This window comes from Hypomesus transpacificus, chromosome 22 (genome assembly GCF_021917145.1).
Source record: "Hypomesus transpacificus isolate Combined female chromosome 22, fHypTra1, whole genome shotgun sequence".
Classification (NCBI taxonomy): Eukaryota; Metazoa; Chordata; class Actinopteri; order Osmeriformes; family Osmeridae; genus Hypomesus; species Hypomesus transpacificus.
Genome location: NC_061081.1, coordinates 9,418,358 through 9,436,055, shown reverse-complemented (window position 1 = coordinate 9,436,055; position 17,698 = coordinate 9,418,358). Strand labels below are relative to the sequence as shown.

The window sequence follows — 17,698 nt, the reverse complement described above, 5'->3', positions numbered from 1 at the left end:
CTCTGTGTGTGTGTATGCATGCATGTGTGTGCATGTCACATGAGTGCTCTCTACAGTATCCTGTGTATTTTGGCAGTCAGTAGAGAGCTCTTGATACACAGACGCTATACAGATACAGATTATTCCCCCCACTCTTTTTTTTCTGTCCATCCTCTCCCTCCTTTTCCTCCTCTGCTGTTTATCATGGAGCGGTTGTCAACATTCTAAAGCTGTTCATGGTCCTTTTGGGCTCGTGTGGAATCCCTTTAACTGTTCACGCTGAAAGATAGAAAATGATTAAAGAAAGAAAGAATAACTAAAGATTGAGGAGACCCAGATTCACTGGACTGAAGTCTTTATTTCGCAGTTTTCACAGCTTGAACACCTCTCAACAATGGTGTGCTCAGACATAGCAGGAAGTGACATCACACAACCACTGTGACCCGGCAATCTAGTCACAAAACCCGGGACGCAGCTATGTAAGTCTGACTTCACAATCACCTAAGAGTCTGATAACATGGTCTTATGAAAAAAAAGAAGAAAAAAGTCTACAATAAGATACAGTATGAGTATGTCTGTTAGTTGTTACAAAGTGTGTGTGTGTGTGTTTAACAGTAATGGTAGCTTATAGCACTGTCCCTCCTGCAGTAACATGGAGCAGGACAACCTCAGTAGTTTACATAAGACACTGGAGCAAGTACAGCCTATTGATGATGAGACAACATGATCGATTATAAAGAGCTGTTTGTACCTTCTGATACTTCTCTGCTAACATTGGGTGGGGACAATCCTGCTTTAATTCTGTCAATTTAGGAAATCAGTTTCAATGAAATTTAATTGGAAAAAGTATCAAAACTGTCTTCTTATAATTAACTTATTACAAAATATTTTTTTATTTACTTGTGGAATTGAAATAGAGTCTCTGTTACAAGCTATCAGGTTACAGCTATGGAGCCTTTCAGAGCCAAAGCTTGCACCAAGTTTCCATAGTATCAAACATTCCCAGACATAATACATACAGGAGAGAGAGAGAAAAAAAAGTATCTACAAACATGGTTATAAAAGAAAAATGGACAAACAAAACATATAAAACTTTCAAATGTATTGAAAGCGTATAAAATGTACATTTGTCAGAGAGGTGAACTGCACATGAAGTTATAACAAACTTATATTCTAAAAAGTTATAATACATATCCATTTACTGTATAAATAACACTCATTCATCAGGAATACTGTCCAATGAAACAGAATGATCATCTCAATTTTTTTTAACTCTGATTGGTTACTAGAATGTGTGGTGGTGGTGGTGCAGGGATGGGGGTCATTTGGGTGATTCTAATTGGCTGATCACCAACACCCTTGTCTATTGGAGTGAAGGGTGGGGTCAGGACAGGAGCCCTCTCAGTACAATGATTCTTGCCTCCCTTTGGTGTGCCGCCCCTCCTCTTTCTGTGTCGCTTGTTGGGAAGGGAGTTCTGGTTCACCTGGAAAAGAGGAGAAACGTGTCACAGGATGTGGGTCGTGAGGGTGAGAGATTTACTTTCTGGGTCAGGTTGAACTTCACCTACCGTGAGGGCAAAGTCAGTTCCAGTTCTCTTGGCCGCTTTGGAGAGAAGAACAATGTCACAGTCATGATCTTTTTAATCATCAACACAATAATTGTCATCATCATAGTTTTGTATTTAGGATCAGGGATTAATTCAGCTGGTGATTTGGGAATGGTGGGATGAGATGGGAGTGGTGAGAGAGATGATGATGAATGAGAGAAAGGGAGAGGCTTACGGTGAGAATGAAAGGATACAAAGGTAAGAACCTCAAACAGTGTGACCTTAAGAGACCATGCATAATGGATTTTAGCAGCAGTTAAATCTTGTTAGTTTGTTTGACATGTATGTAGGTTCTTATTGGTTCATGTTTTGTGGATGTTTAGAATTTTATGGTTGATTTATGGTAGTTTTATGGTTGGCTGAGGGTAGTTTTGTAGTTGGTTGATGCTTGTATTGGGGTTAGTTGATGGTAGGTTTGTAGTTGGTTGATGGTAGTATTGTGGTTAGTTGATGGTAGTTTTGTAGTTGTTGATGGCAGTATTGGGGTTAGTTGATGGTAGTTTTCCAGTAGTTGATGGCGGTATTGGGGTTAGTTGATGGTAGTTTTGTAGTTGTTTGAAGATAGTTTTGGAGTTTTGTGGCTGTACCTCTCTGGTGGTGAGAGCCCTCCTCAGTGTCACCAGTCAGGATACTGTGGAGGGGCAGAGGCTCGGGGGAAACGAGTCAGGGTGTTGTAGGATGGGCAACTACCGCACACACACACACACCCTCACACACACATACACACAAACAGGGGCTTCTGATTATACCTCCAGTCTTTTTCTCTTGAACTCTTCTCATGCACCAATGACTACATCATGCCAAACGTCCTGTGTTTATCAACTCATAGTGACTGGTACAATAGTCACAGAGACACACATTTACACCTTCACTGCCCCTTCACCAGGCGCTAGCGTTCAGGAAGCCATGCAGTATTGAAAGATTTCTGGTGCATACCTGAACATGGCTGGGTTGCCATGGATACCAAATACCTGCTCTCCATGGTAACCTGTTATAACCATACTGCAACACAAAAAATGAAGGTGCACAGGAGGTCAAGTGGGAAAGACAGAAGGCGAGCTTTTCTTGGTGAACGACAAGAATGGAGAGATCCTCAGATGGATTCAGAAACCGACGTAACAGGACGATGAAGCGAGAGAAGAAGAAGAACGAGAACGCGCGAAAGCATGGACACAGCGATGGATTCCGGTGTGTGTGTTTGGGGCATGAAGGATGAAGAGCACGACATTTGGAGAGACCCACGGAAAATATCAAAAGGTGTGTTGCACCTGTGAGGGGTTTAGCAAGACGGAAAACAACTCCGAGACATGAAGGACTGAGGTGTCAAAGCGCGACAAGCCAGGGGTAAGAGGAACTGACAGAGGCACCAGAGGGAAGCAGGAGATGAAAGACAAGGACAGGAAGGAAGGTAGTGAGAACAAGAAAAAGATGAAAAAGATAGGGGAGGATAATAAAGGGAAGGAGAGAAAGATAAACAAAGAGAGTGAGGAAGAGAGTTAAGTGTTACTCTATAACTACAGCAGCAAAGGAAGGTAGATATTAACGTTTGTGCTTGTGTGTACTTACTCCTCAAAGACATCCTCTGTGTCCATCCTCCGGTAGTACTTGGCCAGTTTTACAGAAAGGATGGTGCTGGGGATGAGGAAGAAACAGCAGCATCCCAGCCCCAACCAGAACGTGTTCTGAAGCACACACACGCGCACACAAAACATTTTGTTCAACTGAACATCTGGGAGATAACAGCTAATAACAGGCTAGACTTTTTTTTAACACACACATGCACTGCAAGAAATACACGTGTATACACAGATAGACAGGCTCAAGTGCAGAACATTCTGTGCACATGCAAACCACACTGTACAGTACATTTAAAATCTATAGAGAAACCACAGTTTGAACATTGTTTACTACACACACACAAACACACACACACAAGCACACACTTTCTGACCCTCCAAGCCCCTGGGGGTCTAAGTGTGAACAGAGAGGAAGCTGTCTGGTATACACAGCCTGTCTGTAGGAGGTGTGCATGTGTGTGCATGTGTGTGTGTGTGTGTTTGTGTGTGTAGAAGTGTGTGTAGAAGTGTGTTTGGACATACTGCACATGTGACTGGCTCCAAAACTTCACTCTCCCAAATAGCTTCACACACACACACACACACACGCACACACATACACACACACACACACACACCACTTCCTCCATCCAAATACCCAGAGCTCCCTCTCAGAATCAAAAGAGCCATTTATGTCGAGTATAAATGCATTCACTCCAACCACAAATGAAAACACACACAGACACACACACACACAATCACTGTATCTTACCACTGAGTCCACTATGAAGCTGCAGGTCACTATCTCCATGGAGTCGATCAGGTTACTGATGGGTTTACATTGAGCCACTTCCCCCGTCAGCTATGAGAGAAAAACACGCACACGCACACACGTTTATGTAACATGATACAACTTGATGTGGGATGTTGGTCTATGTTCCGTACTCACAGAATGCTTCACCCAAGTGGTGTACTGTTTGAAGTAGCCCACCAAAGTCTGTATATAGGCGCCTGTTTCCTGTGGAGCAGAGGGGGGATGTATACTGTTACGTGTGTGTGAGGGGCTTGAAAAGCTGTGTTATTTTTGTGATAAGATCACATGTAAAGGCGTATATGGCATTTGGACAGGAGTTGTGAATGTGTGTGTTCTGCCAAACGCTTTACCTGCTTGACCACATGTGATGCATTCTGCGTTATGAGGTATTCGGCTGCGTCGATGGCACTCAGGACATTTGTGACTTTGGCCTGAGAGAGGGACATAGAGAGGGTAATCAGTGTTTGTGTGTGTGTGTATGTGTGTGTGGGGGGTGAGTGTGTGGGTGTTTTCTCACCGGTAGTTCACGAGCTGTTCTCTGCAGTAAGCGAATGCTTGAGCTGAGGCTACTCTGTAATTGAGAGAAAAGACACATGAATATAAACACACACACGTGAATACAAACACACGCACAGGCATACAGACTAGGGATGGGCATAATTAATCGACGATCGATTATCGATCATTAAGAATTTAGTCGATGACATTATTTGTTCATCGATAAAACTAATGCGTGTTCTGTTGCGTAGTGTGAGTCTTGAAAGAATGCAATGGATTTCGCTATGTGGTAGCAAGTAAACATTTTACCAAAATGCCACATATGCCTACTCAGTTACCGGCGAGTTTCCATGTATTTCAAAAGTAAACATGAAGAGTTCACGGCGAAGTGTAGCGTGAGACCATATTGACTAAAAAATTACTTTGTTCACTGCCAACACTGCAAAGCTGAGTATAAATACAACTCCTCCACGATTCAAATGATGTACCACTTGAAGAACGTACATCCGACCCTGGTCAGTGGCGGTGCATCCTGCTCTCGGTGCTAGCACGGAGGAGCTGCGATGCACAACGAGCAGAGAAAATTACCCAACGGATCTGCAAGTCCATCGAGATGGATATGCTACCCTTAAGTATTGTTGAGGGCAAAGGTTTTTATGAAGCTTTGTTAATTAGCCGGGAAAAAAACGAGGGTCAATTGTGTTTGAGCACAGGCTTCTAGCTGTCTCTAGGAGTTACAGAAATAGTTGTTTTTCTTGTAATAGCCACAGATCTCAATGCGGAAACACGCTGTTTTTTTCTATTTTCACTGCATTTTAATATAGCCTATAAATAGTGAATTTAAATATAAAAATGTTAATGATTAATCGAAAATCGATCGTTAATTCTCCCGACGATCGATTAAGACAATTTAGTCGAATGCCCATCCCTAATACAGACACAGACACATACTGTAAATGAGCACTCTTATGCAATTTCACCTCACGAATCACAACACTTCACGATTCACGACAGGGGTTCTAAACGGAAACATGGCTGGTCACGGGCTTACCCGAGCTCTCACAAATTTCTTAGCCATCGTTATAGGAGAGAGAACAAGGGAGAGAACAAGGTGAGAGAACTGAAAACAGAGGACTGTGCTGAGTTGATTCCTCTCCTGACCCAGGAGGAGACAGGGGACAGAGGTGTATGTGTGAAAGCGTGAACCTTTGTGTGTTTTGTGTATGCAATGCATGCATGCATGTTAGAACACCTGTCCATGTGTGTGTATTCATTTACTTGTGGGGTTTTTGTACATGTACATTGGGCATATTAGTATACCTGTGTGCATGTGTCTGTGTTTTTGTAATTACCACTGCTTGCTCCATTGGGACCACCTGTTCTTTGTGAATCTGTCTGATATTGCTGGCATGGCCCTTCAGTGCGTTCTCCAGAGCTCCTCGTGGCTACACATACCAGATACATATACATACAGACAGAGGAACAGAGATTGATAGAATGGGGGGAGAGAAAGAAATAGATACAGAGAGTGATAGAAAGAAAGGGAGAGAGAAAGAGAAAGATGCATAGTTAACAGTTTTATACAAAAGTGCTTCATGCAGGCCTGTACGGTGTAGCTGGTCTCCATTGTACTGATGTGGCCAAGATCCAGGCTCTGAACCTAACCATTCATTGCTGTGCTCAGATCTTACACTTCACCACACCCAGACTGCATGATGCCCCCCCCCCCCCCCAACAAACACACACACACTCATTACATGTTCTATGTGAACCCTAAATCCGACCACAGTCTTTAAATGGTCCACAGTCATCCCACCAACACATGTCCCATGTGTGTGCATGTGTGTGTTTGTTTGTGTGCGTGTGTGTGTGATGTACATGAATGTGTGTGTGTTCATGGTGAATGGGTGGCTTGTTTAAACCTCCGAGGCCCAATGGCTGACCACGAAAAGGAAAAGAACTTTCTGGAGGGAGACTGTCTGAATTTGTATTTTTACTCTGCAGACACACGCACACACTCTTTTTTCTTAAAGCTCACATGCATCTTACAATATGGGAGTGTTTGACTCTTATCTGACAGAATAGAATTGGGTTGGACTCATCTGACTGTGTGATTAGGGGAATCGACTGGGATTTGTTAACTTGAACGGGATTCACCAGTTGGTCAGCCTGAGCCTCAAGCTCGTTGCAGAAGGACAAGAGATCCACCAGAGTCACGCCCTTGTTCACCTGGAAAACATCATCACATAGGTGAACAATATACAAACTCTCTCTCTTTCTCTCTCTTTCTCTCTCACTCTCTCTCTGTCTCTCTCTCACTCTCTCTCTCTCTGTCTCTCTCTCTCTTCTCTCTCTCTCTCTCTCTCTGACAGGTTACCTCAGCCAGGTAGGCTGCAAAGTTGATCTCTCCCACTCCAGTGTTGGCAAAGTTGATGAGGTTGTCTCTTCCCTCCGGGTCCAGCAGCTGAATATTCTGCAGGTCTATCTTCACACCCTCAAACACTTTGCTCAGGTCTTTATTGTACTGCAAAACACACATCGGTCACACGTCAGACAACAATTGAAGGAGTACATGGTAAGACAAGTACAGTGAAAACACACACAAGCACACACACAGTAATACTGACCACAGTCCTGTTTAGGAAGCTGTTGATGTTGAACATGGTTTCCAGCTGCAGAGCATGATACAGACCATTGTTTTTCACACACTCCCTAGGAGAGAGGACACACACACATGAACACCTTCCAGTGTGTGTGTGTGTGTGCGTGTGTGTGTGTCTGTGTGTGTGTGTGTGGGGGGGGGGGGGTCATGTCTTACCGGTACATGCTTCCTACAGTGAGGTCGATGTTGGGATTCTGGAATAGCATTCCAGGGAGGAAGTTCTTCTTTGTTGGGTGAACCATGTAAGGAGTGTCTAGGATCTACACACACATATATCGTATTATTTGGTACATGTACATACTTACACAGTACAGACATACATACACACACGACCACACACACACTAACTGTCAGCTGACACACCCCTCCCGTGAGCACCAGCATACAAGTGTGCAATGTTGTTGTAAAAGATTATCCTCATCAGTCGAGACCCAGTTCCAAGACAAACAGACAGTGAGTGAGAGGGTGGGCGGGGAGAGAGAAAAAGTGAGAGAGAAGAAATGAAAAAGAGAGAGAAAGAGAGAGTGAGGAAGAGAGAGAGAGACAGTGAGAGAAGAAGAGAGAGAGGGAGGGAGCCTGGGGCAGAGAAAGAGGATGGATGAGTTTGAGAGGCTCGAGAGACCGAAACAGGAAGCAAGGGATGAGATGGAGGGGGAGATGAGTATCACCTTAAACAGTTGCTTGTTAGCCAGAGGCTCGCACAACAACTTCTCCACGTTTCCCCCGACCAGGAAACCAGCACCTACAACCCCCATCAGCATCCAGGCAAAGATGAAGGTGAACCCTACCCCTCTGAAAGAGAGCGAGAGAGACAGGAGATGAGAAAGAGAGAGAAAAAAAGAGAGAGACAGAGAGAAAGTAGGAGATACAACACGTTGAACCGAACAGAGGTCTTTCGGCCATTCTGGATGATTCTTGTCTCTCGGTTTGTTCCCTGCCTGCCTGCCTCTAGTTTCTGCCCCTGTTGCTGTTACTCACGCCATGAGCAGGTTGCCCCCGGTGTTGGAGAGGCAGCCACGGGTGGTGGGCGTGGCCTGTCTGTCGTAGCCACAGGTGCCACACAGCAGACCCAGGAAGTTGAAAGCCAGGATCAGTACCACTGTACACAGAACAGTCACGCAGCCTATCCACCTGTGACAAGCACACACAATTATTGGATGTGCACACACTATAATGGAGTGCTGTCATACAGTCTATACAGCAACACATGCACACACACGCACCTGTAGAAATCTAGCTGGTCGATCTGGGGGTAATAGGACTCGATGTTCTTTTGGCCCTGACCCAGGAAGATGGTGAAGTTAGCCAGAGATGGCTCCACTGGGAACATCTTGGAAAAGCCAATAATCTCTCCTCCAATCTTATCCAGCATTCCCTTTACTCCTACACAAGCACGCACACACAGAAAGAAATGTGCTTATCTTTGTCGAGCATCTGGCCATTTTAGCTAACATCTTTGTACACACGGATTAACTTTTGGGATTTGGGGTGACTACGGCAAGAGAACAGGGACACACTTTGCCCCAGCACTTACGAGGCAATGCTGTGTTATCCACAAGCACGATGCAGATGGAGAGAGGAAAAGAAAGAGAAAAAGAGTGAAGGATGATAGAAATGTGGCTTACCTGACCTGAATAGTCTTTCAAAGGTATTTGAAATAAATACAATTTGATCAAACTAGGTCTGTTGCACAGACACGCCAAGCGGAGTTGAACACACACACCTGCCACCACGTCCTTGGTTTGCTCTTTCACCAGTCTGGGAGTGTCATTGAAGGATGAGTAGCCCTGTGGACAAAAGAAAGACAGAAATATAACCTTGCAGACCAGCGTGCAGTGTTAGTGTGGAGGTCTGGGTGGACAGGACCAGTATACAGACCCTCTGGACGATGTTGCTGAGGTCTGTCTTCAGTAAGGTATCCAGACTGTCCAGCTGATTGCCCACATCAGCAAGCTGTAAGAAAGAGGTGGGAGGAGCACCTTAGCATGGGCTAGGATGAGTGGAAGGGCTGGGTGAATCTTTTCTGCAGGGGCTCAACTTGCATCTTGATGCCACGTGTATATGTGTGTGTGTGTGTGTGTGTGTGAAATGCATACGTGTTTGTTTGTTCGTCTATGCACAGACTGTCACCCCTGCCCCCTGGTGCCCTACCCCGGTGAAGTCGGCGTTGACCCCCAGCTGTGTGAGTGTAGAGCGGATGGTGTTGCAGGTGTGAGACACGGCTCCGTTGGTGCAGGCGGGGTCCGACAGGGTGTTGGACAGGGAGGAGCGCTCCCCGGCCAGGCTGGCCTGCAGGCGGGCGGTCCCCTCATGGAGCACCTCCAGAGAGGAGCTGACCGTCTCTAGGCCTTCCTTGGTCTCCCGCATGGCTGGAGGGCAGGGGGAGGGGGGGTTGGGGGGGGGGGGGGGTTGGGGGGGGGGGGAGAATACGTTAGGACCTGTTGCCATCTTAACATACACACACGTGTTCACACATTTGCCCAGCAGAAAGAATTTTTTGATGACACTGGGCTCCATGGATGACCCTACCGGCTATGAACATCCACAACCATAACTGGGGCACAGCACTGACTCAGGATCAGTCTAACCAGAAACAAGGATGGTATGGGTTCACAGTGACACTGAGACACAGGGACACTGGGACACAGGGACACAACACCGATTCAGGGTCAGTTCCTGTTACCTTTGATCGCACTCTCCACTTTCACTTTAAGAAGAGAAATAATTAGGGGAGGAAATAAGTTAATATGTAAGAAAAATAGAGAGTCAATAAGGCCTTGAGCAATGAGCGATGTGTGTGAGTTCCTGCGTCTGTGTGGTGTGACAAGGTGTGTGTTACCTCCAGCCATGCGGAGGGCGGTATCCAGAGATGGCACCACCTCTTTCTCCAGCTGTGATTGGATCCTCCCTCCCAGCAACGGCCCAATGTCTGTCAGCACAGGGACACAGCCATTACCACAACAACACCTCTGCCTGCCAATCCGCACAATCGTTACCATAACAACAACTCTACCTGCCAGCCCACTCAGCCGTGACCATGACAACACCTCTACCTGACAGTCTATATGGGGGGCACAACTGCTAGGTCTATGCTCTGTGCTAGGTGTGTCTGTCAGTAAACAGAAAGAAATTCTGACGGTCTGGGAAAACACTTTTTTTACTTTTCAGTTGTACTAAGCATATGTTTGTTGATGTTTCCAAATGTAACAATGTTGTGTTTTCAGCACAGTAAAGAGAAAGTGAGGTTAGAGGTCTGAGACTCACTATCCATGTCTGAAAGGACTTTGTTCTTGGCGGTAGAATACTGGGCTGTCAAGTAGTCAATTTGCTGTAAGACAAAACAAAGACACATTAGAAAACACAACTGTCACTGTGTGTGTGTGTGTGTGTGTGTTTACTCACTGCAGGAGTGTTGTTGGCAAAGGTCTTCAGGTCTCTCATGTTGGTGTTGATAAGACGTCTGGTACTCTTGATCTGGGAGCTGATGTTGTGATTTGCAGCGTACGCAAACAGAACTCCCACCCTGCAACACATGTAAACACACACACACACACATACAGGTGTTAATAAACACATGGACCAATTTAAGCAAAATAAGACGCTGATGGGATAGAAGCAGTAGGACATTTTGGCCAGGAGAGGGTGCTATGCAACCACTGCCTGCTTAACATGCCTGCCAGCCTCGACAAAGATGTTAATCCTGTTACTCTGACAACCTTCCGCTTCTCTCTTTTTCACTCTCTCTCTCTCTCTTTCAGTGAGGAGTGAGATGGCATCAAACAGCCACCCATTCAGACAGAGAGAAAGCTGTGTCACTGCCCAGCAGTATCAATGACACCTAACTGCCCTGCGCTGTTCAGACTTTGTGTGTCTGTCCTGTGTTCCTTTATTATACTGTTCACAGTGGATACATTTACCTACAAGGGTACCATGGACAGTCAATGTGTCATAACAGGGAATTGTAGTTATCTCAACTGAATAAGCAGATGATAGCAGTTAATAGAAGAACTGCCCGGTTCTGAAATATTTGTGTTATTATTAGTGAGTGAACATCTTGAAGTAATCCATGTCAATATTGGAAAAAAAGAGAACAGTTATGATGATAATTATGATGATGATAGTTTTGGTTATGATAATGAGGAGAGAGATGAGGAGGAGGTACTTACGTGATGAAGATGGAAGTGGCGATGAGCGCAGTGGTGTAGAACCCTCGCTGGCAGTCGATGTTTTTCCTCTGGCGTTGGTGCATCTCGCCGCCGCAGTTCTCACAGCAGCGACACACACAGAAGCACATCCCCACGATGGGCATCAGCAGCACGAACACACACCCCACGCACACACACACGATGAAGCCCGTCTCATAGTAGATGGCCTGGAGGAGGAGAGGATGGGGTGGAGGAGGAGCAGGAGGAAGACGAGGTGGAGGAGAAGGGTGTGGAAGTGTACGAGGAGGAGAACGAGCAGGAGGAAGAGAAGAAAAAGGAGGTGGGGGAGTGGGATGAGGAAGAGAAGAAGGAGGCTTCAGTCATTTGTTTCCTTTTTTGTCCATTCATGTGTCCATTATTCAGCTCAACCATCAACCACAGCCTCATCCATCCCTCATCAATCCATCCTGGGATTTTCTCTGTGAGGTGTGTAAGAGTGTGAAAATGCAACCCATACCTGGAGTAACATGACCACGTTGTCTGGCTGCACAACAGAGCAAAGAGAGAGTAAGAATGAGAGAGACAAACAGAGTAAGGTTTGTGGTTCCAGTTTAGACATTAAGGGAAGTGAATGAGTAGCAAAACAGACATTGACCAACCTTCCTCCACTCCTCTATTTTGATGCCTCCCATGTTCTGCTGAATGATTCTAACGATCAAATCTGAGATAGACAGATACACAGAAAAAGTTAGTTATGATATAAATCGTTATCATAGCAATATTTCATCTAAGTACTGGTTGCAGTAAGTTCTGCTGCAAATGAAACTGACTAGCATCACCAAAGTAGTCTGAAAAGGTAAGAATACGAACAGTCACGCAGGTACTGTAGGAACAGATATTATAGGAGAACCTAGACTGGCTATCTTTTAGTTCAAAGCCATTCCATCTATATGTAGTGAGTATTTGGCATGAAAATGATATTGCTGGTATTTCAATCCAACAATCTGTATTTTTTGGCTGTCTGCTATGAACTCATGGCAATATCACTTCTATTTGTGGAAAGAACCAAACAACACATTTTGGATCCAGGTGCACGTGTGTGTGTGCACACTGTATATGTGTTTGAAGGACGTGTGTGTGTGTGAGTGTGTGTGTGTGTGTGTGTGTGCGTGCGTGTGAGTTCATTAGTTGTTTATATGGGTCAGCAGACCCTGTAATAAGCCTACATGTTCAGTAATAACTTCCTTCAGACTATGAGTCACATGTTACTCAGCATGTAAACACTAATGACCTAACACACAGACACACACACACACATATTGTACCCATCAGACACAGTTGTCCCAGCTGTCTAAATGTAGGCCTACCTCATCAACACACACACACACAAATCCTATACTACTCCTCCTTTTAGTAGCTGGTCTGTTGACATTGAGGAAGGATGTGTTCATGTTCATGACCCACAACATGGTAAATCCCATAGGTCTTTGAATGTCATTTACTGCTTGTTTAGAAGTCGGTCTTTTGGGGTTTGGTTGTTTGTGTGCACGTGTGCGTGACTGCAGCAGACGCAGACCCACATATTTCCCCCTCGTAATCTCACACATCCTGGATCTGGACACAGATTCACCGAATGAGACAAGCAGATGGACAACAGTTTAGTCTGGACTGTTGCAGATACACACACTTGCTGTCTTGTACACACACACACACACACACACACATCAACACAAACCATTGACAGTCACAAGTGTTTTCCCTAAACATCCACATGGCTCTTGTCACCTTCCATGACTTCCACACACACAGACACAAGCACACACATTCAGCACAAGTGGTAGGAGGACAGTTAAGGCGTGTAGAGGTAAGGAGGTCAAATGTAACGTGAGATTAAGACAGGCCAAACAGCTGCACACAGGCTCTAATTTGGACACAAGTCAAGCATTTACGTAAATCAAAAATCATGCATTACAGACTAGCTTCACAATAAGGACTGATTTGCACAATCATTGCAATGTGTTTTCTGGAGTATTAGGCTACTGTTTTTCAGCATATTTGCCACCTGCAGTTTCTTAGCCACTTGCCCTTGCATTCAATTCCCTGGGAAGCTTAGCTTAGCCTAGCTTAGTTTGGATCAGAGACCCAACAGCTAGCTAGCTAAGTGAAAGGAAGCAAGGGGGTAACCCCTGAGAAGTACAATTGGACAGATGGGATGGCTGGAGAAAGCCCCCCAGACCTGGGATGCTGTACCACAAACCTTATAGACAACTGTTATGATTTCGGGTTGTGACATAAGAAACATGGTAAACTCCTAGTTCTTATACTTAGTTCTTACTTAACGTGTACTTGTTAAGCCTATTTATATAAACCCAGAATAGTTTCTCAATGGTTTCTGGTCCTACAGTGTACATGTGACAAGCCACAACTATTTATAACCTTCAGTTAGAATAAAGTATTTCCAAATATACCATTTGGTCCTAACTACACTTACTGCCTGTCACGCCCACGTAAACACTCATGTCTATACTTAGTACTGTAGGAGAGCTACTGTATGTAAACTTCTGCAAGCTAGGCTACTGCTTGGTTTACTGTTGGCAAGGGACATGTCGTGTAGTGATGTGTAAGTCCGTTCAACCTTCTTACTGGGTAAATATAACCCAATCCTCTTCTCCACACTGTTCATTAGGATTATGAAGAGGTTGGGTTAAGACCGTACATAACCTCACAGGCATTCATTTTCATGCCACACACGCACAAGGATGCACACATAAATGCACATAAGCACACAAACATATATTACCCTTTGAAACACAAAAACACATTCACATAATATCATCATGATACAGCCAGGTGTATAACTAAATATTACAAAACTACACAGCTACGACACATCAGATTGGTACTTTGTGATCCTTTTAGTTACCAAGACAAAAAAAAAACTATACTATTAAAAATGACTATATTTGAACTCCAAGGCCCTAAATCGGATAGGCACACATCACCAGCCAACTTTCTTGGGTGCTTTTATAAGCCTGTAATCAGAGGCTTACCTGGTCACTGTAAACATGTTGATTTATCCAGCATCAACTTACATGGATGAGTCAGGGATTACAAATATGAACCAACACCTTCAACCCTGAAGCGACAAATAACCTGTTTTTTCTTTTATATGCTTACATAAAAATCCTCTGATCATGAGAGATTCAATCACTAAATACAAATGTTTTATTTTTAGGTTTTAGTTATCATAATATGCTGCATAAATATGATGTGTTTTGGGGCTCTGTATTCTGTCTAAAGCCACCACCTAACTGATAAACACCTGATTGCGAGGCTGTCACCATAATTAACACAACCAACAAACACCGAAGCTATGACCCAGTTTCAGTGTGTGTCCTTGTGAATCTGTGTGTAGACCAGTGTGTGTGTGTGTGTGTGTGTATGTGTGTGTGACAATGCCATCTGTAGCGAATGCTAGCATAGCTTTAGCATCAGCCCTCCTATCGCTAATCCTCTAATCTCTACTCAGTGCCTCAGGAGGATAAGATTCAAACTGCGGGCACAGACAGAGGAGACAGAGTCAGAGCTACGTTACTGTAAACTACATGCCAACCACCAGGCAACTTCAGCACAGTGACAAGACCCATCACCCAGCAACATTAGAGGGAAGTAATACATAGATTAAGATTGTGCTGTGGTGGACAGGTGTGAGTCAGATTGAGATATCTCGGTGAGATGCTACGCTCATTCCATCACCCTGAAACAGGAGAGAAAGGGGGAAGGGATCAGGAGGAGAAAGGGGGAGGAATTAGAGAGGGAGAGAGAGAGAGAGAGAGAGAGAGAGAGAGAGAGAGAGAGAGAGAGAGAGAGAGAGACAGAGACAGAGAGAAAGAGAGAGAGAGAGAGAGAGAGAGAGAGAGAGAGAGAGAGAGAGAGAGAGAGAGAGTGAGAGAGAGAGAGAGAGAGAGAGAGAGAGAGAGAGAGAGAGAGAGAGAGAGAGAGAGAGAGAGAGAGAGAGAGAGAGGAGGAACATGAGACAGGCAGAGAAGTATATCCCTTTTTCCCTAGACACTTGATAGGACCAGGATAGCTGTAGCACAGTGTTAATTGACTGGGGGTTCCGGACCCCCTTTATGAATGCCATCCAATCACTGTTGCCGGTCCAACCTTAATGTTTGGTCGTGTTTATAACAGTCCTGCGACTCCCACAGATATCGGATTGATTTCATTTTACTGTCATAGCTTTAGATGTGTTGGCTGCTATCAGGATGTGGAAGTTTATTTCATCAAATATGAAAATAATTGCTTCTCAACAACATTACCTACTCTGCTTTTAAGATGTGTTCTTGTGTGTATACTTTTCTTTTAACGTAAACCTTTGCCTTGAGTGAGATAGGGTGGGGTGTGATATCTGTTGGCAATGTGTCTTCCCATCAAGCCAATCAGCCTGCCACCTGCCCTTCCCTAACCTCATTTAGCCAATCAGGTGTCTTGGCACTTCCCAGTTCCTGGAAGAGGAATGTACTAAAAACCAATGAGATGTTGTTGATGATTTAGTTATTAAGTTAGGTTTTTATAATTTTGATAAGTTTAACACAAACATACTAATTATATATTTTTATCAAAACAAAAAATACTTGTATTCTTGTAAGCAAAACAGTCTCAGGTCAAAGCCTATTTGAAATATGAAAATCTACCAAACCTTGCCCTTTGACCTTTGCACCTGGGACCTGCTACCCAGAATCCTCACTAAGCAAAATCATCCTTCTCATATTAGTAATTATAGTCAAGTTCAGAGCCACTGCATCGGAGCCTGAAAGAGTGAGTGTTGTCCATCCTGGTACTTCCCTGAGTTAGGGCGTGCTGGTATCATCAACACTCACAGGTGGGCTATACCTTTTGGGAGGGTGTGTCATGCTGGAAAGTCCCTCAACCTACTAACGACATATGGTCTTGCGGATTAAGGTATTAGCTTCTGAGGCAGGTGACTGAGAAAGCCTGCCCTAATAGCTGCTCTGCTAATTGATTACCTAGCCTATGGCCCTAACTCATGGGCATAAAATGGCACAGACTTAAAACCTTCAATCCAATTGATGTTGAAATCATCCTCCAACGTGACCATTCCTAAGAAAACAGCACAATGTATGTGATGTAACTGTCTCTCTTCAATTAATGTTACCTATGTAATGGACCGTGTAGCACAACAGAGTTTCAAAGTCATCGTATATATGGTATTTATCAAAGGTGGGATTTGGCACATGGATCTAGTCGTATCAACTCATCCTCCCTGCCTCTCTTGCACATTGACAAACACCACGCGCGTGCGGTGTTGGCCTGTAGATGGAAGTCACAAGGCCCCAAATCTCATAAAGATGGTTAAGGAAGTCCGTTCAAATAGAATACAGGCAATACTTTACACTACCAACTACAGCTGCAATGTAGTAACGCCACCAGATTTAGTCTGGTAAACTAACATAGGGCCTATTCCGTGGCTCCCAGGAATCTTACTGTGTTACCGGGACAAGTGTATCTTGCCTGGAGCTACTAATGTTGGGTATGTCCTGAAAACAAACCAATTTAAATAAAAAAAACAGCTTCGAACACTTAGTCAACAAAGCAGGTAGGCTACAACAGCTCACCTTTGGGAAAGGGGTTTGGTTGGACCACGTAGAGGAACGCGTGTACCATGTGGAACAGAATTCCAATGGTACCGGGCTCATAATAAGCGTGTGTTTCATACACGGCTGACGGCACGAAACCAAAGTCTAGGGCCTGCACAGGTGGCGGGGACCGCTGTCTTGAGGAGTCCGCTTGGCTAAGGGAAGAATCATCCTCAGGTGAATCCCGCTGTGGCTGACTGCTCGATGATCCCCAGCATAGTATCAATACGAGTCCGGCTGTCCACCGCATGACTCGAAACTGTCCCGTTTAAAAAATAACAAAAAAGTTCAATAAATAACTGTTTAAAATAGGAAATGTAAGAACGCTGGGGAGCAATGCTGGATGAAGCGGGAAGAACACCTGTCTCCTTCAACGGCTTATCTGTCTCCTCCGTAGCGTAACCGACGTGAAGTCCCCGAAACAAAATAAGCTGGGTAAAGAAATCTCCAATTATCCAGAAATCCTCTGTCAACTCCTATTTAATCTAGAAGAAGTCATGGTACACATCTCCGCAAGATTCACTATCCGAAACCAACAAATGTGATACTATGCGGTGTCCTCCGTTACTCTCGTGCGCGTCCCGAACTCTCTTTTAGCGCGAGCATTCGGCGATTCACGTGCATGGTGCGAGGTACGCGCTCACATTCAGAGCTTCTACTGTATGTGTTCATCGCTGTGAGAGGCGTCTCAGCGCCACTTGTTCCATCCTTGGATAAGACACAGATGTGATGCTTCATTTGGCTCCCCTAAGTTACCAGTTGGCAACGTTTGCTATT

The 17,698-nt window shown here is 44.7% G+C and overlaps 1 protein-coding gene across 1 annotated transcript; it reads right to left on the bottom strand.

Moving 5' to 3' along the window:
- Positions 1 to 311: 311 nt before the first annotated feature.
- Positions 312 to 17,455, bottom strand: prom1b (prominin 1 b). The gene is made up of 29 exons (XM_047045882.1): positions 16,901 to 17,455; positions 11,921 to 11,982; positions 11,779 to 11,805; positions 11,283 to 11,488; positions 10,519 to 10,639; positions 10,381 to 10,444; positions 9,956 to 10,045; positions 9,268 to 9,485; positions 8,995 to 9,069; positions 8,840 to 8,903; positions 8,651 to 8,659; positions 8,340 to 8,499; positions 8,095 to 8,247; positions 7,785 to 7,908; positions 7,273 to 7,376; positions 7,082 to 7,166; positions 6,832 to 6,978; positions 6,612 to 6,683; positions 5,807 to 5,899; positions 5,506 to 5,523; positions 4,474 to 4,527; positions 4,307 to 4,387; positions 4,092 to 4,160; positions 3,915 to 4,004; positions 3,153 to 3,268; positions 2,523 to 2,588; positions 2,174 to 2,272; positions 1,548 to 1,582; positions 312 to 1,463 (listed from the first exon to the last, which is right to left on the bottom strand). Exons 1-27 carry the CDS (start codon positions 17,169 to 17,171, stop codon positions 2,203 to 2,205), a joined length of 2,709 nt encoding a protein of 902 aa, XP_046901838.1. The 5' UTR covers positions 17,172 to 17,455; the 3' UTR covers positions 312 to 1,463; positions 1,548 to 1,582; positions 2,174 to 2,202.
- Between the last annotated feature and the right edge of the window lie 243 nt (positions 17,456 to 17,698).